Raw genomic sequence first — 26,770 nt, 5'->3', positions numbered from 1 at the left:
GGCTAAGAAAATGTTTCATGATTCTGATAACAAGTGTAAAAACTAATAGTTAATGGCCAAACATGGATGATTTGGATGGTCCGACTCCACTAGATTCTGTCTGTGATAGGATGTCGGAGACGGCAGAGCTCATGTCCTTTGTCTTTCTGGCCATATGAGATGAGATGGTATGTAGACAAGCTACTGGGCTAATCCAGCTTCAGGACATCTTGCTTGTGCAAGGCCAGCAGAGTAGCTTCAGTCTTCAGGGCTGGAATATCCTTGATGTTAGCAACGGGTCTGTGTCACGTATCATGGTTGCTACACGTTCCTAGCATTTGTTTAGCATGTAGACCACTTGTGTTGCCAGCAAGTGAAAACCTCCAGCAGTTCAGTGAAGCCTATGCAGAAGTGCATAAAACTGCAGTTCCCCCTTCATCCACTAGGGGCTGCAAAACAGAGCAAATCCCCATAGACTCTCATGTTAAAAAGACCAACTTCACAGCAGAAATAAACAAGTTTACAGCCTGGTTAAGAAAACATTTTTGTTTTAATATGTCAGGTTTACCTCAATGACAACTGTGGGGGGAGCGAATATTATTTTTCTAACTCCTCCGTTTAGAAGTAATTTCATCTTAAAGAGCGAATTAGCTTTAGCCCGCTAACCTCCTTTAGATGGTTAGCACCTTTTAGCTCCTGTTAGCTCTGGGTTAGCTTGGATAGCTATTAGCTACAGGCAGGTTGGAGTTCGCATGATGTCAATCATCCACCCCCATGCTCACAGCCTCCCTCTCAGCTACAACTCTTTGCTTATTTTTGATTCTTCAGCAGAGACGACACACGTGATGCTGCCAAGATGGCGATGATGGGGACCGTCCTCCGAGCTTCAATTCAGAAACCTACGGGTGACGTCATGGAGGCTCCGCCCATCTTTCATATACAGCCTATGGTTGTGTGGTAATCTGTTGCGTGTGTGAGTTGAAATATTGACTCTAACAGTAGAGGCATTCATGGGAACATGAGCATGAATGTGAGGTCAGAGGTAAACAACGGCGGGAAATACTGAAGAGCATTTCTCAGACCTTGCCCATAACTATCGGCACCATTATGATTTTTCCTCCCTGTTGCACAACGACAAACACTAGTGCCTTCAGAGCAACCGAATGGAAATGTTCTGGGAGTTTATGGTGAAACTTGCCAAAAAATGGCTCAGAGATACAATTCAATTCAATTCAACTTTATTTGTATAGCGCCACTTCACAACAATGTTGTCCCAGGACACTTTACATACACCAATAAACATGCACATCATTTCGAGCCAGTTCACACATATCCTATAAAAGAAACCAACTGATTGCATTGAGTCATGACTTCGATCCAATCCCCCATCCTGAGCTGCATGCAGCGACAGTGGGAAGGAATGTGACCTGCAGATCAGCCTTGCAGTGCTGTGTGGTAGCAAGGCTAGCTGCTAGCTTCCAGGTTTCTTTAGGGGAAAAAAACCTCTGGTCTGTCTCATAAATTCTCCGGGTAAAACAGACAACTTTTAAAAATCTTTATTGAATCAGTATGTGTTGCATCACAATGTATCAGTTAAACAGTGAATCGGCCTACCCCTTGCTGACGTGCATGTTTCCAAGCACAGCAAGTAATGCAGCTCTTACGGTTTAGGGTCATGCACTTAGATTTCCATAGACTTCCTGAAGGATGCAGGATACTCCAGATGTCTGCAAAGTCCATGTCAGATGTATTCTGCTGAGATGAGCAGAAGTGTTACATGTAGCTGTACAGGTTGGACAAAGCATCAGCACCATGTCTTATTATGTTGGACAACCATTCATTACGGTCAAAGTTTATTCATTTGGTATCATCATCTTGTGTTTTGGTGCAAAATGTCCCATAGTCAGATGATAGTTATTTCTGATTGTAGGGATGTGTGTCTTTTTGTTTAGGTTTAACATCAGCTGAATAATAAAAATACTTTTATCTCTTCAAATCTGCCATAATTCAGACAACTCACAGTGACCTTGCTGAAAATCCTGCTTTTCTCTAGACAAACTGGCAGACATGAATAAACGACGTGATTGTGGACTTTAGGGGAGTTGGTGAATGCTGGTTGCTTGGCTGGAGACGGGAAGGTCAAGCTTCCCTCATGGGTCCGGAGAGACTCGGGAAGGCGGAGGATTTTGGTTCAACAAACTTCTTCCTGAAGGCTTTGAGTCTGTCTCTCAGGATCAGTGATCCATATCGCACAGTCACAACAGTCCGCCTCATTTTGCTTTAAGTCAAAGCTCCAGCAGGGAGACAAGGGAAGGAAATATTTAGTATTTCCTCTAATCCCGGGGACCAGGAGGACCGTCTTTATCTGCCCAAACAATCCCCAAAATGAATCAATCAAGACGAAGACATATGCTAATTTCTAAATTATAAATTGTATCTAATCTACCTCCATGAAAACACCAGTTCAGAACGACTCAGTAGAGTTTTGATAACAATCATAAAAAACATAATTATGCAAAGCAAGTCAGAAAACAGCCGTCAGTTCTTTACTTCAGCTCCCAAGCTGCCAGACCTTGTATGTGTGAATAAACCCAGAATTATTCAGCTGTGTGCAAAAGTCTATAACCAGTCCTCGCTTTATGTGCTTTCATCAGCCAAACAGATGTTGTTGGAAACTTTAAAGATTTTTAAAATGCCAAACAGAAAACAGTATGACAAACAGAAAACAGGATTTTCCATGTTAGCTGGAAACTTGCATATCTTAGCATGGAGGACAAAAGAACAAGTCAGGACTACAATCTATCTACAGCAGATGAACAGGATCTAAAATCCAACAAAGACCTGATACAGGTCCTGAGAGATGCATCCGGACCCTCAGTTGATCCATCGTTTAGCTCAGGCTTCGTCAGAAATGGTCTCCATGGAAACGTGGCTGTCAGATTCACTTTCAGCCTGTTTAGCATCAGACAAACTGTTTTGTCCTCCTTTAGACAAAAGTTTTAAATGAATTCATTTGTCATGTCCTTGATGTCCAGTATCCTGCAGGTTTTAGACGTTTCCTTGCTCTGAAACACCTGATTTAAATTAAATCAACCCAATGGCGAGTTGCCAAGTTCTTCACAATAACCCACTGATTTCAGTCAGGTGTGTTGGAGCAGGGAAAACTGCTGGATGGTGGTCCTTGAGCTCCAGACACCCTGACACCTGTGCATTAACATTGACTTCAGACCGAGGGCTTCTTCCTGTTTAAAGGTGATAATATGCTGTTTTTGTCCAAAGGAGATGCTTTTACCCGAGTCCGTCGTTGAATACAAATTCCTGATCCTCTGTTCGAGACTGCTTTGTCATGGAAAAGTTCGTTTGGGTTTAAATGGCAAAAAAGCCATCGAACTCACAGTGGGTGACATTTTCCCAGAAAATAGCAGCAGTAGAAGCGAGGAAGTGATTTTCCACCAGTTGCACTGGGTGGGTAACGAATAACCCCCATGGAACAATGCTTCTCTTTGACTTATTGTGTTTTTACGTCCAGGTGGGCATGCACCGCAAATGATGTCCTCACCATCAAGAGGAAGTGAAATGTTAAAAGCACTGAAGTCTCTCCATTACATCGCTCTTTCATCCCAGCGGGTCGTTTTCCCGGCTAACCAACAGGCCTGGCTTGCTGGAGTGGAAACACCCTGACAGCAGAGCTGATACTTCACTCCCCCCTGTTTAACTCATTACCACACCGACTGCAGACCGCCATGTACATGCGCAGCAGCCGCTTTCATCTGATTCAGCCTGAAAGTCCCCCTCGCTGGCCAAGCTGCACCAAGAGGCCCATTAACATGATGGGAGGCTAAAAAATGCAGATGTATGACCTGTAGAGATTTCACGCGGTGTAATACACAACCACACAATGAACAGCAGAATATCACACTGTGCCAGTAACATATATACAGTCACAAACACACAAATTAAAGCCAGTTGGAGCCTAAATGAAGCTCCAGATCTTACAAACAAAACATTCATTTGCAGCAGATCTTCTTATATGTCTGCAGGTGATAGAGGAACGGCAGCCTCGTCCCTGTGTTTGGAAAGCTTCCTTTAATATTCCTCTAAAAGGTCTAAAATGAGATCCACACACACACCACCAGCCACTGGAAACACACCCAAAGCCAAAACCAAAGACTATGACAGATTTTACTTGATATGCATAAGTTACAGAGTCATCAGACTGTCTAATAGTTCTGCCTGCAGTCCATCCAAGTCCATCCAAGTCCATCCAAGTCGTCAGAGACCCAGCTGAACAGATGTGGACGAAGTCTTTAACTTGGCCATTTGTCTGCAGAAAATGATCCAATATTATTTGTAAAGGGAAAAATAAAGCAAAACTCGAGCAGCAACAGCTCTTTTGACAGACTACATGTAATCCAGTGTGTATTTGTCAAGTAAGTGGAAACATGGACCAAAAAGGTGGATTCTAGAGGTCTGATGTCAGACCGTCACGGCACCGCTGTTGCATCTGGTTACAGACGTTTGACAGACGTTTACAGACGTCCTGCAACCGTCTCTGTGAAAACTGAGGAAATATCAGGACATTTGTCAGTCAGTCACGCTGCGACACAACAATCCACAGAGCTTGTAAAGGGACAACTGTTCTTCCTTTCTTAAGTCTTAAAGACATGTATTTAATCTGAAAGACATCTTCAGTTATATCTTATTAGTTCAGAGCCTGAAAATCCTCCTTTATCATGTTGACACTAAACATGCTGAGCTACAGAGCCATGCTCGCTTCCAACACATATTTACAATATTTGCACTGATAATCACAATTAAAACTCCTGCTAGCCCAAAAACTCTCATGGAACAAAGGTCTGACAAATAGCAGCATGTGTGTAATACTAAACACTTTTACAGCAAATTAACCGAAGGCCTCAAGGCCAAAGCAGGGGCTGGAAACAGGAGGGTCCACCTACAGGCTTCAGTGTCAGGGTCATAAAGTACGAGAGCTCGGGGCAAAAGTCATTAAAACACAATAAAATCAGCATTCATTTAAAAGGAAGAATTAAAATGCAGCCAATTAAGACTGAACTTAATTTGGAGCTGTCAGTTTCACGTCAGACGTTTTTCATTATGTTGTCAAACACAGCGAATCAGTGCAGCAGATGTCCCCTCCGGGCTCCTGGTCCTCATTGGCTGCTTCTGCCCATCACCACGACGCATTGATTTTTTTTAATTCTATCGTGTCCTTTTTTATATTATTCACCTAAATAAACTATTGTTTGTTTACAAAAGTGCAACAAACTCATCCTTACTTCTGAGAAGTGGGGTTGATGCAGCTGAAGAGCAGAATGCAGACGCCATGATGACAAGGCTTTCCTAACCCTAACCAGGTAGTATTACTGAACCTATCAGACAACAAAAGATGGTGAAAGTAAACAAGAGCTGTTACATAAGTCCTCTAAGCAGGTAAAAGTCTGCAGCTAAATGCCCACAACTTCCTGCAGCAGAAATCCCACCTAAAGCTTTGGATGGATACTTTCTTCCGTCTCCTGCTTCGGCAACGTAAAGGATTTGGTTCGTTTCGGCAGACTGAGCTGTCAGTGACTTGACGCAGAAAACGGAGCAATACCGCCGAAAATTGTGGGGGCAGTGGTGAGCTGAGCAAACCAGAGAAGAAGAAGAGGAACAGGAAGAATTTGACGCAAATACCGCTAAATAAAAAGCAGATGAAGAAGAAAAGAAGGAAATGAACTTTGTGGTTTTCCTCTTCTACTTCTAGTGGTTTTGGACTTTGCAACGGTGCATTACCGGCATCACCGCAGGCGGTGTGAAAACGGTGTGGAGATGAGTGGAACTAGTGGAGGAATTAACTCCACTATGGCAGCATAAAAGCTGCGTGGAGGTACCAGCGTGGTGACGTATGTCGTCGTGCGAAACGACAGTCCCTGTTTCTGGATGAAGGGGAGCAGAAATGGACCTCACGCTGGAATATAACTGTAGAAAAGTGACTTGTTCAGGCCAATGAGTTTCCAAAGCAAACAAATATGATATTATTGCTGAGTTAAATAAACTACTAGATAATAATCACAAGTTGTCATATTTGTGTATAAAGGATTATGATTTACTGTTAAACTGTGAATGATATCTGAAACCGACAAGTTGTGGATGCACTGAATGCCGTTGCAGACACACAATACCATCAGAGTTTAATATTTGATTCCATAGTTGGAGGGAATGTGATGTTATTTCACAACCTGACATGATGTTTGACAGTTTCCAGTCTAAAAGATGAACACACCACAGGTTTCCAAGAGACAAACCTTCTTCAAAAGGGAAGAATTCATGATAATCACAGGTAAAACCAACATGGTAATGACTGCATTCCTGCACAATGGCCTCTGAGTTACACACACACTTTGATCTCTTCAGATGTGTGTGAACAACACGACACTCATGTTTGTAGTAAACAAGCTGAGCTAATGTCTGTTTGCCTGGAGTCAGTTGGGGAATGTGGCACATTGAAACTGGATTGACACACATTTTATAGCTGAAAGTACCGGAGCAGAGCACTGCCCAGGGGATGTCGGAAATGCCAGGCAATAATGAGGGAACATGCCTGTTTGTGTGCCGACAGCCAGCAGATGCACAAACACGATGTAATCACTGGAAATGTTGCAGAGACGGGAAGTTTTGTGATTTACAGAGAAGTCCGGGGACGATTTAAATGTAAACCAATCAGATGCATCCACATCTGGTGGCCACTAATGTTTGTTTCAAATATCTGATCAGCCAATCACATGGCAGTAGGGGCATTAGTTGTGCAGACATGGTGAAGACTACTTGGTTTAAGGGACTTTAAACATAACATGGTTGTCGGTCTGAGTGTCTTACTGGGATTTTTACACACAAACATCTCTAGAGTTTCCAGACAAGGTCTGAAGAAGAGAAAACATCCAGTTGTTGATGCTAGAGGTCAGAGGAGAATGGACAGACTGGAGATGATGGAAAGACAACTGGAAGTCCAGTCAGTACTGGTTCCAAACACGATATTCAGAACATCATCTCTGAACCCGTCCAGCCTGGAAGCAGATGGTCTCCAGCAGCAGAAGACCACAGCGGGTTCCCTCCTGTCAGTAAGAACAGGAAACTGAGGCTACAATTCACACAGACTCACCAGAACTGGACAATAGAAGATGGAGAAACGTTGCTGGTCTGATGAGTCTCCAGTTCAGCTCCACATTCACGTGGTAGGATCAGAATCTGCTGGAAACATCATGACAACATGGATCCATCCTGACCATGTCCATCCCTTTCTGTAGCATCTTCTGATGGAAACTTCCAGCAGGATGATGCACCATGTCACAAAGCTCACATCATCTCCACCATGACGATGAGTTCACTGTCCTCCAACGGCCTCCACAGTCACCAGATCTACATCCAGCAGAGCAGCTTTGGGACGTGGTGGAACGGGAGATTCTCATCATGAATCTGTAGCAACGTCATGCCAACATGTTGCAAAATATCTGAGGAATGTTTCCTGCACCTTGTTGAATGTACAATGCTAATAATTAAGGCAGTTCTGGAAGATAAAAAGAGGTCTAACTCTGCAGTAGCAGCATGGATGTGATGATGTAGCTGATGAGGGATCATCAGTTATTTGTTCATGTTTAAAGAGCCCAGACATGCATGTAGCGGTCATACCAGAAAGATCCCTTTAATTTTCTGAACTTAAAGTGAAAATATTTGCAAAGAAAACAACAACTAAACCCAAAGGTGGTGCAAAAATGTGAGAAATTCGGAAACAACGATGGTGCAGAAGGCAGGTGCATCAAAGTTCTTCAAGATTACACACTTTCCTTTTGGTCCAGGGAGAACAACTTCATCCCACTTCAGATAACCGAACGTTTTTAAATCATTGACTTACATCATTCAGGCGCTGCTCATTCACTAGACTCCCACTTCTAACATCTATTTATTCTTTTCAAACGCTCAGGTGAGCTAATGACCTGAGAAGAGACGCGTTTCTCATTACAAAAATGTAATTTAATGGCTCATTTTGTCTTTTCTCTGCTTGCAGCCGACCCGACGGCTAACGCTTTGCAGAAACCATGAATACACTCTTGTGCTGCAGAACTCTTTCCTGGTTTGATTTTAAAAGAAGAAGAAAATCTCACTGTCACTCCAGCATCAGTTGTGTGTGTGTGTGTGTGTGTGTGGAAGAAGTGGAAATATTAGTCTGCTCTGCCTTTAATTTCTCCCCTTTTCAAACTCATGAACCACATCTCAGCAGATGTTTTTATAATTCCATAAATGTGTCAAGCAGACACATTAAAAACATTCCCCGCCCACCCAGAGCGCCGCTCTCTGTCAGAACACACGGCTCAGCATCTGAGAAACTCCTCTGATTTATGTAGATCTCTTATTAAAGCCCTGATGCCAAGCAGGCCTCATGTATTATTCACAGCAACAACACGTGCGCGTGTTTGCGTGTCCGACTTCACCACAGGCACGGTGAGTTGTGAGAAAGAAAAAGACGAGGTGTGGAGCCGACGGAAAAACGCACGTCGACGGGCAGGATGACAGCGGGGAAGGCGGCGTCAGACTCGGAGGTTTGAGATGCAGCAGCTCTGCAGGAGGTTTAGAACTTCTGGTCACGAGGTGTGAAAAGTAAAAAGCTACTGGATGAAACTGCAGCTGCAAACTTCATTCTGCTTGGTTTACTTTAAACCTCCCGTCTAAGCTGGATACATATCCTACAGTCTCTCTGATGTTCAGCGTTTCCTTTGGGGGTTTCTGGAGGCAGAACATATCTGAAGGTTTCCTCCTGCGCATCGAGGAGCCGAGAGGACGACGTGCAGATGTTTACGCTGCCGAGAACATCAGCAGGAGCTGAAGGAGTTTGGAGCTGTTGCAGCATCAGCTGCGTCCCACTTCAGGGTCTGCACACTTCCACATGTGCAGGCTATGCAGGCTACGTAGACTACGGAGCAGGTCTGAGCAGTCACCACCACCACTACCAATAACCGATGGGATCCTGTTCATGTTAATTAATTAAAATGTTGGAAAATTAGAATTTCTCTTAACATAAAATATCATTAGGTAACCAGAGAAACATAAACTTTGAAATTTGGCGTCGCAAATATTTCTATCAAAGAAGGACAGATGTTGAGAAATAGCAAAATAAAACAGTCAGTCGAGAACAAAATGAAACTGCTGATTAACTGTAATCAACCTGTTCATTTAATCATGACACTGGATTCAGGTCATCTCACCCAATCACAGAGTGTTCAACGTAGTCTTCACACTCCAATGCTGCCTGCCTACCTAGTGTACGAGAACTACCCATAGTGCTTCAGCCTCCTGTTGCCTAGCAACTGCAGATGTTACATTACAATGTGTTCCAATTCTTCCCACAAAAATATATTAATAAATAAAATTTTAAAGTATTTTTTTTACTGTGGGCAGAAATGGAAAAGATGCCAAGTAGGCGGCCCAGACGAGTTCTGCTCAGGCTGAGGGCGCACCTGTCCAGGTAACGTTACCTTCTCACGCACGCCTTTAAACTAATTTGTTTTCATTAACAGGCAACAAGCCAACAAATAAAACTCAACTTCTCCTGATTTAACTCAGAATCAGACATGATTTCCTTTTTACTGCCTTCTTGCAGAATCATACAGCTTCTCCTCAGCACTCAACTGCGGCTAATTTCCCGCCATCTTGTCGGAAGTGGATCCACCGCTTTGCTACATCCCAGATGACGTGTGGGTGTGTTGGATGGATCAGAAGGAATCCTGCTAACGGGACGACGTATGTAGCCAAGAAAACCCCACCCGGAAGTGCGAAGACCCTGACTTGGGACATGATTGCTGCTGCCAAGGAGGTCAGGTTTGTTCCCACGTTTATCTGTTTCTGAACAACTTCATGCAGAAACTTCTGGTAGATTTATGTGCTTGTTTGTCTGTGGATGGGTTCTGGCCGAAGTTAGGTTTCAAATCAAATTAATTTCTAAAAAAATATTTTAATGCCCAAAATAAACCCAAACAGCTCATGCACCTTAAAATAATGTATATGCTACCAAAACAAGAAGTCTAAACATTTTCTGTCTAAATGTAGGAACAAAAATACTCAAGAGTATAAACGTAACACCCATCTGGCTTTGTCTGAAGTAATGAAACAATATTTTGCTGGATTCATCCACACCAGGTTCCAGCCCACCCATGACCCCAGCAGGCAACACCACGGGAATCACCGCAATTATGGCATGCCGGGTTCCCTATCAAAACCATAGGGCTGCGGTGCAGGACCCCCCCCCCCCCCCCACACACACTACACAACCACCCAGACAGGGTGACTGCTACAACAACCAGCCAGCAGACCGCTCTGAGCCCTCCTCAGGGTCTGTGAGGGCTCATAAATAAAAAAAGTTGAAATGAATATGAGGAGCCAAGACCATGAAGACATCTCTGACTGACACAAAGAACTTTAAAACAGGAAACAGGAAATTACATAATGTTTATATCATTCAGTCATTTATTTCCCAAACAGCTTGTTTTCAATCAGTATCTGACACATTTCAGCAGCCGGATCTGATAACAGTATCATGCTGGAGATCTCTAAATGCTCAGAGATCATTGAGCATTTAGCTGGACATTGATGTCCAGTAGATCCATATACGTTCCCACATGATGCTGGAAACTTTCCGCAGCTTCCTCATCGGGGAACAAATAATTCTGATCAGGACAGAAAGGTGCTGATCAAAGAATCCTTCACATTGTTTCACACAGTTTTCTACTTTCCTTCCACTTGTCTCAACTACTGAGCGCTAACCTGGGGGTTTGGGAGTGGATGGTACCGCGCAGAATAAAGGGTTGTGTTTGTCATTGAATAAAGATCAGGGATCCTCAGTCCTGGTCCTCGAGAGTCGGTGTCCTGCAGGTTTTCCAGTGACCCTGTTGGAAAACTTCAGAGACTCAGACAAGCTCTGCACATGCGTGTTAAAAATACATTCATTTGAATCAGGGGTGTTGCAGGGTATTCACTTGGAAAACCTGCAGGATACTGGCCCTCCAGAACCAGGACTGAGGATCACTTATCTAGATGATACCTACAAAAATCATCTTGCTACAACTTCCACATTTAATCAACCATTGGTCATGGTTCATGTCTCAGCAGATGAACCTGAAAGATGAAAACCTCCTACAGCTACGTCACCATCTCACATGTTCCAGCTGGGGGTTGCCACACCCATCCTGTGAAGACCTGCTAACCTACTCAGACAGCATTCTGGCTCCTGGAACCGGGTCGAACCTCCAGCAACTTCAAAATGACAACAAAACTACTATATTTTGGACACACAGTCTAATTATCTTGGGAATCAAATTAGGACAACTCACTTTGTGCACAATGTGGAATCTGGTTCGGTACTCTGACTGATTACATGTCGATGTGTACCAGTTTCAGGCCAGTATCGGCCTTTTCCGGCTTTTTCTGATTGACAGATAAGGAATACTTTTTGCCTCTGAAGTTCAACCACATGGATAAACAGACAAATAGTGTTTTCTGATTAAAATCATTAGTTTACTTTAATGCAAGAAAGTGGTTTGTTCCTAAGCAAGACCTTCATTAGAGCTTAATCACATGAAATAATCCAGACCAGTGAATAAAACAGCCTTCTAGCAGAAAACAAAAGAGGACTTACAATAGTGAAGTTCATGACCTTGAGGATCCAGATAGTTAGCGCCATGTTGATCAGGATCAAGATCATCAGCAGCAAGACGAAGAAGTAAAGGCAGCGTTTCCTCCAGCCGTATATTCCCACTTTGTACACTTGTGGTTTCTCTGAGCTCTGGACATTGTTCCTATGAGTGCACTGTTCCTGGGTCATCTGAGAGGAAACAGAAGGAAGAAAAATCATTAGGGTTGGAGGCTTTGTGTTGACCGTCCCCACACAGAACTGCTGTCAGGTTTTTTTTTTAGAAATCTCTAGAGCACCAGATGGCATCTGCAGGTGTAAAAACCAACGCTTCAGAGAATGTTTAGCTAACATCTTACTCCACATGAAGAGCTGTTCTTTATCACTGAGCTGCTAAATGTCCCACAAAGCTTCTGCAAGGACAGCGGGAACAACATCAGCAATTTACTGGGATTCTGGTCTGCAAATATTTCACCATTACTGCAACCTGCATGGTGAAGCCACTGATGCAGCTCTGAATAGCATCTGTGGAAAAGATAAGAGACGGGACACATCTGGACATTAGAGAATAACATACAACAAACATTCTGCTCATATACACCCACTCCAGTCCCCTCTTTGGAGCCCATGACCGGCCACTCAGTTCTGGTGCAATGACAGACAGTTTACTAAGCAATCGCGTTGACTGATTACCCCATAAGTGGTCTATAACTCCATTATAACCCCTCTGCCCCATTGATGTGCTGATAGTAGCGATTAATGATGATTCTAATTGTCTGCCTGTGAGGATGAGAAGGCATTGTTCACTCCTAGCTCCGTAATAATAGTCTCATAACGCTGTGAAAAAATACAATTTACTATCCAGCATGCTTTGGAGTGTGCGCCTCACACCACCAAAGCAATCGTTTTTGACAACCTCAGACATTACCCCTCTAACTGAAACAAATGGCTGGAGATGGGGGCCCGATGCGAAAGTGCTGAAAGCCACAGAGGAGACACCGATGCACCAGTCAGCAAAAACACATACAGAGATCTCATTTTTTATGGTGGCATTTTAGTTTTGTTTCAGGGAAATAAAGAAAACTGTCATATAAATTAGAAAGGTTTTCGAAAACAAAGTTATTCCAGTTATTCCCTTGGAAGAGTTGAAAGTGGATTAAAGAAAATAAGAAAAAAAGCCACAAACAATCTGAACTGAAGCTCGTTACGGTATGCACCACATGTATAAACATGTGATTTTAGAATGTTTTCCTGTGATCTATGTGCTAAAAACAGGTGAATGACTTGTGGTTTACATGCAAATCACACGAAACACAAAGGAATAACATGAGCATGACACACCTGAACCACATTTTTAGAATTGCATGTTAATCACACATGTTATCTAGACGTGATCACATTTTCTTCACATGTGGATCACACAAAATGGTTCCAAAGCCACGTGGCTTTAAACATGTGAACATCTGGCTGTAAGGGCTTTCCAGGTTTGTGGAGGATGTGGAAGCGAATGCAGCACTGAGACAGAAGAAGGAATCAAACATTTAATTGTCGAAACTAAAAACGCAGCCACAGCAGGATTCTGGAACACAAACCAAAATCTGGGAAGTGGACTGAATGGGAGGAAGACAATCATCCATCCATCCATCTTCTGCTGCTTAATCCGGGGTCGGGTCGCGGGGGCAGCAGCCTAAGCAGGGAAACCCAGACTTCCTTCTCCCCAGACACATTTACTAACTCTGCGGGGGGATCCCGAGGCGTTCCCAGGCCAGCCGAGAGATATAATCCCTCCAGCGTGTCCTGGGTCTTCCCCGGGGTCTCCTCCCAGAGGGATGTGCCTGGAACACCTCACCAGGGAGGTCCAGGAGGCATCCTGACCAGATGCCCGAGCCACCTCAACTGGTTCCTCTCGATGCCATGTTATTATTTTGTAAGCCAAAAGCAAAGCTTTAAATTTGAAGCGTGCTGCGACCGGAAGCCAGTGAAGAGCGATTAGCAGCGGAGTGACATGAGCTCGTTTGGGTTGTTTGAAAACCAGACACGCTGCGGCGTTCTGGATCATCTGCAGAGGTTTAACAGAGCACGCAGGCAGACCTGCCAGTAGGGAATTGCGGTCTATATAGACCCATCTAGTGACCATCGATGCAGGTACTTGTGGGTAAGGTGGGGAAATTTGAGTGTGCTCCTTTTTCACTTTGGACATCCAGATTCCCCTAGGAAATAGCATGTTGGACGGTTCGACTCAGGGTTGAACTTGCTGGGATGCCTGGGAAGACTGGAAGATGTCTGGAATATTTTTCAAAAATGAATAAAGGTACAGGATCCAAAATTCCAGTCCTCATGGGCCGCCTTCTTGTAGGTTTTCATGACTTTCCTGCTACAACACACCTAAATGAAATCAAACAGTTTCCTGTCAGTTTCGTCACAATGAACCATTCATTTAAGTCAGGTGTGTTGGAGCAGAGAAGCAATGAAAACCTGCCTGATACTTTGACGCCCTGATACAGAAAGATAATTTGCTTTTTGTAAGATAATTTCTAATGTCTTTTCTCTGATGCGTTGAGCTCACACACACATTTAGTGGCGCTCATGATGATCAGTTAATTAAACACATTTGATTAGCCGTACCGGGCTGCAACGTCAGTCTGAATTCCAACATAGAGAACAAAGTTGGACTTTGTTTTTCACACATGATTCTGTATTTTCTTTCCATTTTTGTTAATTAACAATGAAATGGTGTTTTATGTTGGGTCCCACTCTTCATTTGAGGTTGTTAAAAGTAATTTCAAGGCCAGACCTTTTTTTAAACAGCTTCAGTAATTGTCTGTGGATGGTTTTCTTTTCTTTAACTATTAATATATAAATGTGATATAAAGAGAAATATTATAGTATAAGTCATAGTAACATTTAGCTGTTGAAACTGGCATATAAAACAGGAAAAGATCATTTTGGAGCCGTTTGGTTTGTTCCTTCTGGGCGACTGAAGCAATCCAGCTTCTTTGCATATAAATTGCTTGATCTAAGGTAATGAAAAGTCAATGACTCTCATTTTCATGGAATTCTACACTAATGAAAACATTGTACTGACTAATATATTGCCCTGATTTTGTTACACGTTGCAACTTATAGCTTCAATAGTTTTTGTCAGGGTTTGTACAAGCGGTGCCAGAAGTGAGACCAGGTGGTCTCAAGAATTCATAATTAATTCTTTGGGCTGGAAATTTCATGGAATCAGCTGTGGTGATTATCTCAAATAGGATCAAATATGGAGGAAAAATTGTTTCCCCTTTCAGCAGATTCTGGCCCAAGTGTTTTATAGTAAAAGCTTACTTAGAAATCAATCAACCAATGAAACTTTATTTCTAAAGCACTTTTTATGCAGGATTATAGCTTAAAGTTTATTTAAAAAAAAAAGAAAAATCAAAGCACACAAACCTAAACACCATGTCTCACACACACTAATGGACTACATATCCATTTATGCTTGATGCAGAAGATGGATACACAAAGGGACGGAGAGTTTTGTCCACTTCCTGGATCAGTTAAGCAAGTAATTTGGTCCATTATCAAGGAGCTTAGCTATCAGTCACTGGGAGCAGAAAACAGAGCAATACCACTGGAAATTCTGGGGGCAGTGTTCAGTCGTATAACTGACGCAGTAAAAGGAACAAACCAGAGAAGAAGAGGAACAACATGATGATGATGCCCAAACCAACAAATAAAAAGCACCAAAAGAAGAAAAAGTTGAGGACATCAGGGATGTTTGGGCCATTGGAAACAACCTTATAGCGGTGCATTCGCGCTGCTACACACTCAGAAATAGAGGTACCAGCTTGTACCTAAAAAGGTACAAATGCTTGTCGCTGGGGGTGTACTCTTTTGAGAGACATTTCTGTACCCTTCAGTTCTGGTCTATTTTTGTACCTTATCAAGTTCAACCTCATCTTAACAAGTTATGTTTTTTATGTTTTCACAGCATTAGGCCTGTTCCATTCCACCTAGCAATATTATCTTATCTTTAATCTAGAAATAATCTTCAAAAACTCAAAGCCGTACAGCATCTGACCTTCATTGTCTGGTGTAGTAAATGACTGTTAAGTAGTACTACTGTCATCACTCAACTCTGCTCTAGTTTGTAACATTACAGCCATTAACATTACATTTTGCAATGCTGCAGGTACCCTTATGGTCAAAATGGTACAAATTTGTACTTTATGTTATTTTGAACCCTTTTTCATACTCTGAAGGTGTGCTTCTGGTCTCTTATAGACCAGTATTGTACTTTTGACAGAACATTTCTTTAAAATGTACCTATAGGTACAGAAATGTCCTTATCTTGTACCTCTATTTTTGAGAGTGTAGCTGGTGTCAGAATGCGAAAGTGAATTCTGAACTCAACACTGCCAACTAGTGGATGAACCGACCTGTAAAAGGTCCCAAATGATGCAACTTTTGGGACTTTTTAAACAAAGGTTTTCTAACAGGGTCTCCATTTCCTGTGGAATAAGAAAATTCTGTCTCCCTTCACTTGTTTGGTCTAGTTTTTTGTGAATGTGTGTTTTTCTCTTTCTCTTTGTGACCTCAAGAAGGGAAATAACTACTGCACTTGGTATTGGCTGCTGCCATTGACACTGCCCCCCACACCCCAAAGCTATTACTTAAAAGTGAAACCTGCATCTTCTCCCATGAACATTTATAGGTTCGGACACATAAACAGCCTGTTCTAAGAACAGCTCACTAGAGTGACCATTGGAATGGCTGAAATGAAGGAAACACTTTGAAAACAATGTTATTGGACCCCTGACAGTAGGATGAAAGTATTGAAAAAAAATGTATATCTAGGGACCTTTAATGACCATGGCAACATAAAAGATGCATGGAGGTATAACCTTTGAAATGGACGTCCCCATTTATGTACATCAGCGAGCAGAAATGGGCCTGAAATGGACATAGATCCCCAACCCCTCGATCAAAAGCTGTCTCTAAAAAATAACTATATAAACAAACATCTTGGCACCAGGTGAGGTAACAATATCCTTCCACACCAAGAGGATCCCACCAACGACCTCAGAGGTCATCACCATGGGAACTATCCAGGCTGTCTACCAGCAGAACCTGATGCTCGCACGCAGAGTTAAGTTCAGTGTCATAACAAACGCAACAACAAACAGCTGCACAGGCCGAAAGTAAGTCCAGCTGTTTGATCTGCTCTACGGTGACATCCTCACAGGGCCAGAGCATGTGTGTGTGTGTGTGTGTGTGTGGCTTAATAATACGCCTTATCCTGCAGGCCAAAGCAAAGACCTTTAAATACAGCTCCAAAAGCAGCGTGTTGTCCCAGTCCAGAACCCGCCTCCTTTAAACAGGATCCAGTTCAGCTGTCACGACTGATCTCACATTTGTTTACACCATGAAACTCGATTATGAAAAACCACGCACACACACACACACACACACACACACACACTTACATGCACATGATATAGACTGGCACACAGGTTTTCCATTTCCTCTCACTAGATTAGTTTTGATTTTTTTTATTCCTTGTGGTGACAGGCTGAGATAACCCCCCCACCCCCCCCTCCACAACTGATATGAAATGAAAGACATCATGTCAGGAAACTTTAGTATGCAGCTGGGAAAATGGAGAAACTGTGTGATATCACACACTGTGGACTCGTGTTCAATAAACGACCCAAACTGAAAAAGAAGGTTGTGTCTTACATCAGATTTATTTTCCATAAATGTAAAGATTTCCTAATTAATGCTTTTTATGAGACAAATTTAACCTTTGTGCTGGTTTACCTGTCTTCATATACAACTATAATGTTTAAAAACTGCACAATTCATACATTATAAAAGCTTTTTCTTCTCAGACAAACCTCAATCAGTTCACCAGCTTCATTCAGAAATAACATTATCACAGAATAAAAAGCCAGATGTTGAAATAAAACAGATTCAAGAGGAGAAAAATGTACTTAAATGGAAAAAGAAAAAATAGAAACATTCCGTACATGACGGTGTGTTGTTGAGACTACACACTTGGTCCCATAAAGAGGCGGGTGTGTGTGTGTGTGTGTGCTTGGTCAGGTTTTACTGTTCAGAAAAACCTTGTCATGATCTGCAACGCATGTTTCCAGAGGAAATAATGTGTGCTGCTGCTGCTGCTGAAGGATCTCATGTCAGCAGTAATCTGCTTGGAGACATCCAGGCTGGAACACACTGTGCTGGGATTCAAGTATTAAACCCTGATCACTGGAGAATCCCACCTGATTTTCCAGTCTTTGGTATTTCTACCACCAAGTAAAAACCATATTCTCAGAGTTCAGCAGCTTGTTCTTATAAAAACAGGTCAACTTATTGCAGCCTGACTGCTATTTGGTTTTGTAGCGTTTCATGTGAACCACTTGCCATGATCTGAACAGTGTCAAATAAAATGGGAAAAGCTTAAATTAAAAATAAATGAAGGAAATGATAAAATTTAAATGTTCAACAATGATTTTGTTTTCATGACTAAATGAAGGAGATCAGCTGCAGAGTGAGGCAGGAAATGAAAGTTGCCCAAAGCCTTTACATGTCACGCCCTGCCTTGCCTTCAGTTTGTAAAGTACACACCTGTCCAATTCAGTAAAGCAACGCAGGAAGACATCATCGGAGGAAGAGAAGTCGAAGAAAGAGACGGCAAAAGGTACGATAAGAGTCAAGATCACACTTTCTTTTACCAGCTGTAAGATGTCGCGGTACAAATAGGAAGCAAGATGGATGCAGGATTAGACATCACTTCATCAGTTCATCTTTAAGGAACTGACAGAGAGACTAACAACACACATAAAATAAGATTAAATAACAACACTTACAATGAATTTCCAAACAACTGAACCAAATTTGACCACTTTCAGTTGTAGGTCCATAGCAAAATGGTTTGGTGCAATCAGGATGGAGCGACTGGCAACATACCATAAAACCTATCCATCTATTAACTGGCAGACAGAAAAACTTCACTGTAGCATGAAACAAACACCACAAATTTGCTGTCATCCTGTAGATGCCATGCTGGGAATTTGGTCTAAACCAGGCATTTCCAGTGGTGGTCCGACTGGTAATGGAGAAGTTCAGCTGGACCATTTTCACCCTTCCTGCCACGCTGAGTGAAAATCAAATCAAATCAAACTTTATTTCTTCGACACTTTTCACGCCACCGGCAACACAAAGTGCTTTACAAGATAAAGCCAGGTTGTAAAGATTAAAAAAAAAAACATTCACACACAAATATTGATAACATGGCATTTAAAAGCAATGTAAAAACAGTCTGAAGTTTTCTTCCACACACAAAGACAGACAGCAACCGCCCACCCTCTGTCGATAGCATGACCCCTCACTACTGTCTCTGAATGTAGGTATGACCAATAAACAAACAAGATTGAATATAAAATTCATTAATAAACATCTGACTTGATACTGATGTGAGGAAACAATATCTTTAGGATCCATCCACACCAGGAGCCAGACCCCCCATGTTCTTAGGGGCTGTCGCCATGGCAACCACCCAGCACCCAGGATGGCTGGGGTCCACCCCACAGCAGTAAAGCTGCAGTGCTGGACCCCGTACCACCCAAACAGGAGCAGTCGCCATGGCAACAACCCCCAAAACAAGGATGCAGGGGCCCCGGTGTGGAGGATCCCCGTATGGAAAACACCGGAGTTAAAACAAAGTTAAATAACCATAAAAAAACAATGAGAAGAAATAAGAGCAACAATAATAAAAATACATATTGGAGATTTCACAATAATTATGGGTTAAAAAGAAGAGGTTAAATTACATAAAATTATATATTTAAAATAAATACAATGAAATTCAGTTAAATGCAAAGCTAAAATGGTGGGTCTTGGTGGGAAAACTGGCGTGTCAAGACACAGAAAACCTTTGATCAGGGAGATCTTGTCAAAGTACTCCAATTAATAATTTCAGGTTTTCCAAGCAGAGACCATAAAGACAGAGCAGCTGGTTTGGTGTGGAGGAATGTCAACCCAACTGGACACCGGTGAGATTAAGACTTTCATCTTAAGACCACCGCATTGGCCGGGCTGGATTTTATTACGGTTTGCTCACTTAGCACGTTTGCATGTTCTCCTAATTGTATTACACGTCTTATTTCCATGCTTCAGTTTAGGAAAGAGTGAATTACACAGCATTTATGTTCACGCGCTCATCTGAGACCGCTCAAATTTTTATGCATATTTAATCTTCATTGCTTGTTCATTACTATGCATGTTATATATCAAGATAATTGGAAATAGATTTCCAAGCCCATGATTCTTTCCTTGCAGTTGGAAACAGGCCTGCATCTTGGGAGCACCAATCAAAGTCCGACCACCACAACAAATTCCCAACAGTTCTTAAACTTTTTATAAAAATGCTCATTGCTTGATTGTTTTTTTTTCCCTACATGCACACTGAATTATACTGTGGATCTGCTGTCCTCACAAAGTGTCACACAAATCAAATAAATGCAGTGCAGTAATGAAAAGTAACTGCTCTCCTCTCTGCTTTCTACAGACTCTCCATCCATGCACTAAGAGTACTGATAGCTTTCCAATAAACTCAAAGGGTACAAGCCGACTGAGAAATGAAATGAGGCTTGGGTGGGAGCTAAATAATGGCCGTTCTCAGAAGAGTGGAGGTGTGTGTGTATGTGTGTGTTGAGAAAGTTGAGTTGAGGAGCTGGGCAGAAGGAAAATAAGTGGCAAATTGGAGGCAAATCAAATCATTGGCCTTTGGAGTCTTTTTTCCTCCCCTGCTGCTGACCAATGGTGCCACTTGCTCAGCTAACTGTTCATTCAGAGAGCCTGAAGAGAACCCAGCAGTCCGCAAACAACGTCTGTCTCTGATTAGGGAGAGAAATGAGGTTTTACAAAATGTTATTGGTCATTCCTGCTGCCAAAGAGCCGGGCAGCGCCGCATTAGGACCTCCATACAGAAAGCTGGACCAGATTGATACGCATTACCGGCTCTTTAAAGCCTCCAGAACTGATAAACACACCAAGTAGTGAGGCCATTGTAGAAAAACCCATGCAGTTCACATGTACCTGCACATGTGAACCACCTGCGCAACCATCTGGAATGTTTTCATGTGATCCATGTGAAGAAAATGTGAATCACATGTGCAGAATTTATATGATTCACATGTGATTTAAATCAAATGTGCTTCATCACATGTAGATCACATGTTTGGCACATGCGGTGTACACGTTTACCAAGTAATTCGCATGTGCCAAAGATGTGATTCACATGATTAACACGTGATTCACATGATTCATTTGTGAATCACGTGTCAAAGTCATGGAATTCCCATGTTTAATGTTGGACACATGTAGTTTGAGGCATGAACCACATGTTATTCACATGTAAACTATACATGTGCCAAATATATGTGAATCACATGTCTCAGAGTCATCTTATCTCCATGTTTCACATTAAACATAGTTTGAGGCATGAACCACATGTTAGTCACATGTACACCACATGTGCCAAAGACCTCTAACCTCCATGTTTCACATTAGACACATGTAGTTTGAGGCATGAACCACATGTTAGTCACATGTAATTTACATGTGATACATGGACATGGACACCCATGTAATTCCCATGTGTTTGACATGAGTTTCACATTATTCACATGTTAAACACATGTGCCAAACATCTGTGATCCATGTAATTCATATCTGATACATGTGTTAAACCTATGTTTCCCATCAGCTTCACCTGTGATTCACATGAAAAACACATGTACTAAACATATGTGAATCACATTATTCACATGTGAAAAACACATGTGCTAAACATATGTGAATCACATTATTCACATGTGAAAAACACATGTGCTAAACATATGTGAATCACATTATTCACATGTGAAAAACACATGTGCTAAACATATGTGAATCACATTATTCACATGTGAAAAACACATGTGCTAAACATATGTGAATCACATTATTCACATGTGAAAAACACATGTGCTAAACATATGTGAATCACATTATTCACAGTGAAAAACACATGTGCTAAACATATGTGAATCTCATTATTCACATGTGAAAAACACATGTGCTAAACATATGTGAATCACATTATTCACATGTGAAAAACACGTCCTAAACATATGTGAATCTCATTATTCACATGTGAAAAACACATGTGCTAAACATATGTGAATCTCATTATTCACATGTGAAAAACACATGTGCTAAACATATGTGAATCTCATTATTCACATGTGAAAAACACATGTGCTAGACATATGTGAATCTCATTATTCACATGTGGAAAAACACGTGCTAAACATATGTGAATCTCATTATTCACATGTGAAAAACACATGTCCTAAACATATGTGAATCTCATTATTCACATGTGAAAAACACATGTGCTAAACATATGTGAATCTCATTATTCACATGTGAAAAACACATGTGCTAAACATATGTGAATCTCATTATTCACATGTGAAAAACACATGTGCTAAACATATGTGAATCTCATTATTCACATGTGGAAAAACACATGTGCTAAACATATGTGAATCTCATTATTCACATGTGAAAAACACATGTGCTAAACATATGTGAATCACATTATTCACATGTGAAAAACACATGTCCTAAACATATGTGAATCTCATTATTCACATGTGAAAAACACATGTGCTAAACATATGTGAATCACATTATTCACATGTGAAAAACACATGTCCTAAACATATGTGAATCTCATTATTCACATGTGAAAAACACATGTGCTAAACATATGTGAATCTCATTATTCACATGTGAAAAACACATGTGCTAAACATATGTGAATCTCATTATTCACATGTGGAAAAACACATGTGCTAAACATATGTGAATCTCATTATTCACATGTGAAAAACACATGTGCTAAACATATGTGAATCTCATTATTCCCATGTGAAAAACACATGTGCTAAACATATGTGAATCTCATTATTCACATGTGAAAAACACATGTGCTAAACATATGTGAATCACATTATTCACATGTGCCAAACTCATGTAACTTCCATGTGTTTGCACATGCGGTTCACATGTTTGCACGTGTTGTATCTGTTTGACAGGTGTAGCTTGTTGCTGTTCAACATTCGGGGAAACACGTCGAGGGAAACGAACGACGATTCGCCGACAGAAACGTCTTTTAGCGTTTACTGAAGTGTTTCGACCTCCGCGGGGTCTAGGGGTAAAAAGGGGGTGGTTACATAAAACGGAACAAGCAACTAAAAGCTCACCAATAAACTTATTTACAAATAAGTGAATTCACCAAAAACAATGAGGGATAACTCAAAACTTCCCACTACGGGAGAAATAACTTCATTCTTAACCAAATAAAACAAAAGCAAACAAACTCTGTTTTCACAGACAGGGTCCCCACAAGGACAAGACCGCAACGGAAAAGACTAAAGGTTCTACAGCAAGTCAGAGTCCCAGAAGTCAAAAGCTCAGCGCAAACCACAAGCAACAGTACAAAGTGTGTCACACTCAGACACAGCTGCCCTGAATGAGGGCGATGACATCTCTTAAATCGTAGAGTGGCGGAGGAGGCAGCCAATGAGCTTTGGTCCTGGAAGTCCTCCACCAATCCTGAGACACCAATGATATAGTCAGAGATGAGGAAGACCAGCCAATCGTAGACTTGTGCTGGAAACATCCTCTTCCACATTCCAGCAGGCCGTAGCAGAGGTGATAGTTTTGGTTACAGCACATAATCTCTCAACTAGTAAAAAACAAAGGCTGCTAACAAGTCTTAGCTCCCCGCTAACCGCTCCTCCGAGCACCAGGTGTCCGTTTGCTTCTTTTTGTCAATAGTTCATGGTGCATAACTGCTTTTTCTTTTGTGTTGCGTCTACATCAGCCATTAGCGAGGAAAGAGAAGATCTCCTGACTGTGCCGGATTGTTCCCCATCACAGCCACATTGCTACTAACCGTCCTCCTTCTTTCCCTGGAGAGCCTCACAAACTCCTGGGTTTTATTGACGGACCAGTGCCACCATCCAGTTTTATCCGTTTCTTTTATAATACCCAGTAAGATGATGAGGGGGACGAGCGGCGCGCAGCAGAGCAGTTTACGCTGCTCATCTCAACATGTGACCTGTAAAACATGGCTGCTGTTACTTCTTATTCATGATGTGCAACGGCACATGGAAAGCTTCCTCAGAGGGAGGGACGGTCTCGGAAACGACTGACGGTTTGCTCGTGTTTCTGAAGCAGAACTGTCTCTGGTTATAAATTGAGGTGATGCAACATTTGTTTCTTGAAGCAGCATTCATGTGAAACGACGGTTCAATGTGAATATCATCATGTATGGAGATGAACATGATGTGTGCCTGACTCTGCCACCTGGATCAACATCCGCAGTAGATAAACTCATCATGTGACCCCTGTTCTCATCTGACTTCACTGGCTCCTGGATCCATTTGCCCCCCCAACCACCACCCCGAGTACATGAGACAGACCGCATTACTGGATCTAAACTCAGAAGCGTCCTGTTTAACCAGACACACACACACACACACACACGGACCGGACACGACGCTACGCCCGTTTTCATGCTGATACTTTATTAATGTCTGATGTTTGATCAGCTTTAGATGACTACAAGTAAAAAAAGATTTATTTTAATTCTTATGAGGGATGCAATGAAGTCGTCGTATTCAAGCATGTTTAATGTATTTAAGACCTGATGACCGGTGACCTGTCCAGCGTGTACCTGCCTCTAATTACTGGGAGAAACTCTGGCTTACTGGCCACCTGGACTGGACGAAGTGGGATAGAAAATGGAGAATTAAATAAACAAATAAAAATGTTTAAACAAATTTGTCCTGCAATGAAAAGTCCAAATAAACCACAAAGTGAAAAAATGACTTTCTACAGTAGAAGCTGCTTAAAAACAAGCTTTTCTCTGCAAAGAGCTTCTATACCTGCTCAGTAAGCAAAAGTCTGTGTCTTCTTTAAAATAAAAAAGTAAATAAAAAGACTGTCTTCTTTAAAAAAAATAGAAAATCAATAAATAAATTAATAATAAAAACAGTCTGTCTTCTTTAAAATACATCATTAAACAAAGTCTTTGTCTTCTTTTTGATTTTCTTTGAAAAAAAATTTAAATAAATAAATAAATAAGTCAGTCTTCATTTTTGCCTTTTTTAAAAATAAATAAGTAAATGAATAAATAAATAAATAAAGTCTTTGTTTTCTTTTTGGTTTTCTTTTAAAAAAATAAATAAATAAGTCTTCGTTTTTTTTCTTCTTTTCAAAAATTAAATAAATAAATAAATAATTAAAAATAAATAAATAAAGTCTTTGCCTTTTAATAACAAAGCTCTGCATCCAGACAGCATGCAGCACATTTCTCAGATGTAACTGGATGTTTTCTAACAGTTTTTTACATCCATCTGGCACAACTTCATGCAGAAATTAGCAGAGAAATATGTTCCCAGAATAAAAGGAATGTAAAAACTTTCTGAGCAGAGTGGGAGGAGGAGACAGAAGAAATAAAGGCTGAGGGTCGAGTCCTCTCAGATCAGTGACGGGTCAGCGCTGCTCTGTTCGCCTTCATCCCACCAGACACGCTGGTGTTAAATTGCCTGTCTCCTTTCCTGCCCCCTCCTCCATTCCCCGCCCCCTGCTCGTTGTAGAGGCCAACATCTTCATCATAATCGTGTCGTGAACCATGAACACTCATATGCTCTGCAGCAGAAGCAGCCTCGGGGGAAGAATCGCTGCTGAATAATAACAATAACTTTGTTTACAGCTGAACTTTTCACACACGCTGCCATCCAGCCGTACAGTTACAGCACCTTCCTCTGATTATGCTGCTGATTTTCTTCAGTTCATTTAGCTGAAAGCAAAGAAACAGTTTTTTTTTCCAATGTCGCACGAGTCCTGGATATTTTGGTCCAAGTGAAGATGGTTCGTTTCAACGCTAAAAGCTTCAGACGGATGTGAGACTGGATTCTGCTGCAGAGAGAGTCTGTGTCAGGAAGACATCTTTCACTTCCAGGTGTTCCAGTTCTTCAGCTCAGGACAGACTTTCAAACAGAGGATGGATAAAGAAAACTAATGCTGCACTTTAAACCCATCCCACCAACAAACCGCTGAGGAACGTTAGACCATAATCTGAATAAATTCTGTGAAATCAAACATCTATGTCCGGCTCTGCCAGATAGATTCTTCTGCAGTGTAGAAAATCATCTTAAACCCTGACTGTTAAAAGTGCTCATGCAACACTGACAGAAACATCTGATGTTTCATTAATAAGCTTATATCTCAGGAAATCAAGCAGAGTCAAAGCATTTATGAGTGTGTTTGCAACAGACTCATCATCAGAGTGAATCCTGAAGACGGAACATCAGTGACTGCAGAGATGGACAGAAAATAAGAAAAGCATTTTAACTACTAAATGTAATAAAAGGGAAAATAAACTGAACGTGATGAGAGGCATTCATACACATACAGCACATGGAACAACATGGAGCATCACACAGCTGCTGCAACCATGATGAAACTCCTTCCCAAAGCTGGCATGTTGCAGCGGTTGTCATGGAGATTTCAGAAGGTCAACAGTTCATTAGATAAAGAAAACAAGGTTCTTGTTATCAAAGAAATTCTGAATTTTTATCAGGACTCTAAAAAAGATTTGTATAAAGATTTCTGTATGAATTAATCATCAGGATCACAGAGTGCTTACTGATGTGGTAGACTGGTGTGAAACAGATAAACAGACACTGATGTTTGTTTTCCTGGCCCAAAAAGTTTGAGGAGCACCGCTCTGCTGGATGTAGATCTGGTGACTGTGGAGGCCGTTGGAGGACAGTGAACTCATCGTCATGGTGGAGATGATGTGAGCTTTGTGACATGGTGCATCATCCTGCTGGAAGTTTCCATCAGAAGATGCTACACTGTGCTCAGAAAGGGATGGACATGGTCAGAATGGATCCATGTTGTCATGATGTTTCCAGCAGATTCTGATCCTACCATGTGAATGTGGAGCTGAACTGGAGACTCATCAGACCAGCAACGTTTCTCCATCTTCTATTGTCCAGCTCT

The 26,770-nt window shown here is 41.6% G+C and overlaps 1 protein-coding gene across 1 annotated transcript in view; it reads right to left on the bottom strand.

The window, feature by feature from the left end:
- The window catches only part of sgcd (sarcoglycan, delta (dystrophin-associated glycoprotein)), a 172,551-nt gene that overhangs the window by 133,171 nt on the left and 12,610 nt on the right, over positions 1 to 26,770 (bottom strand). The window contains exon 2 of the mRNA XM_079247792.1: positions 11,663 to 11,848. Coding sequence (XP_079103918.1) covers positions 11,663 to 11,848 — 186 coding nt within the window. The remainder of the gene's footprint in view (positions 1 to 11,662; positions 11,849 to 26,770) is intronic.

This window comes from Telmatherina bonti (genome assembly GCF_933228915.1).
Source record: "Telmatherina bonti genome assembly, chromosome: 10".
Taxonomy (NCBI): Eukaryota; Metazoa; Chordata; class Actinopteri; order Atheriniformes; family Telmatherinidae; genus Telmatherina; species Telmatherina bonti.
Note: the sequence above shows the minus strand (reverse complement) of the source record. Positions and strands in the feature narration are given on the sequence as shown.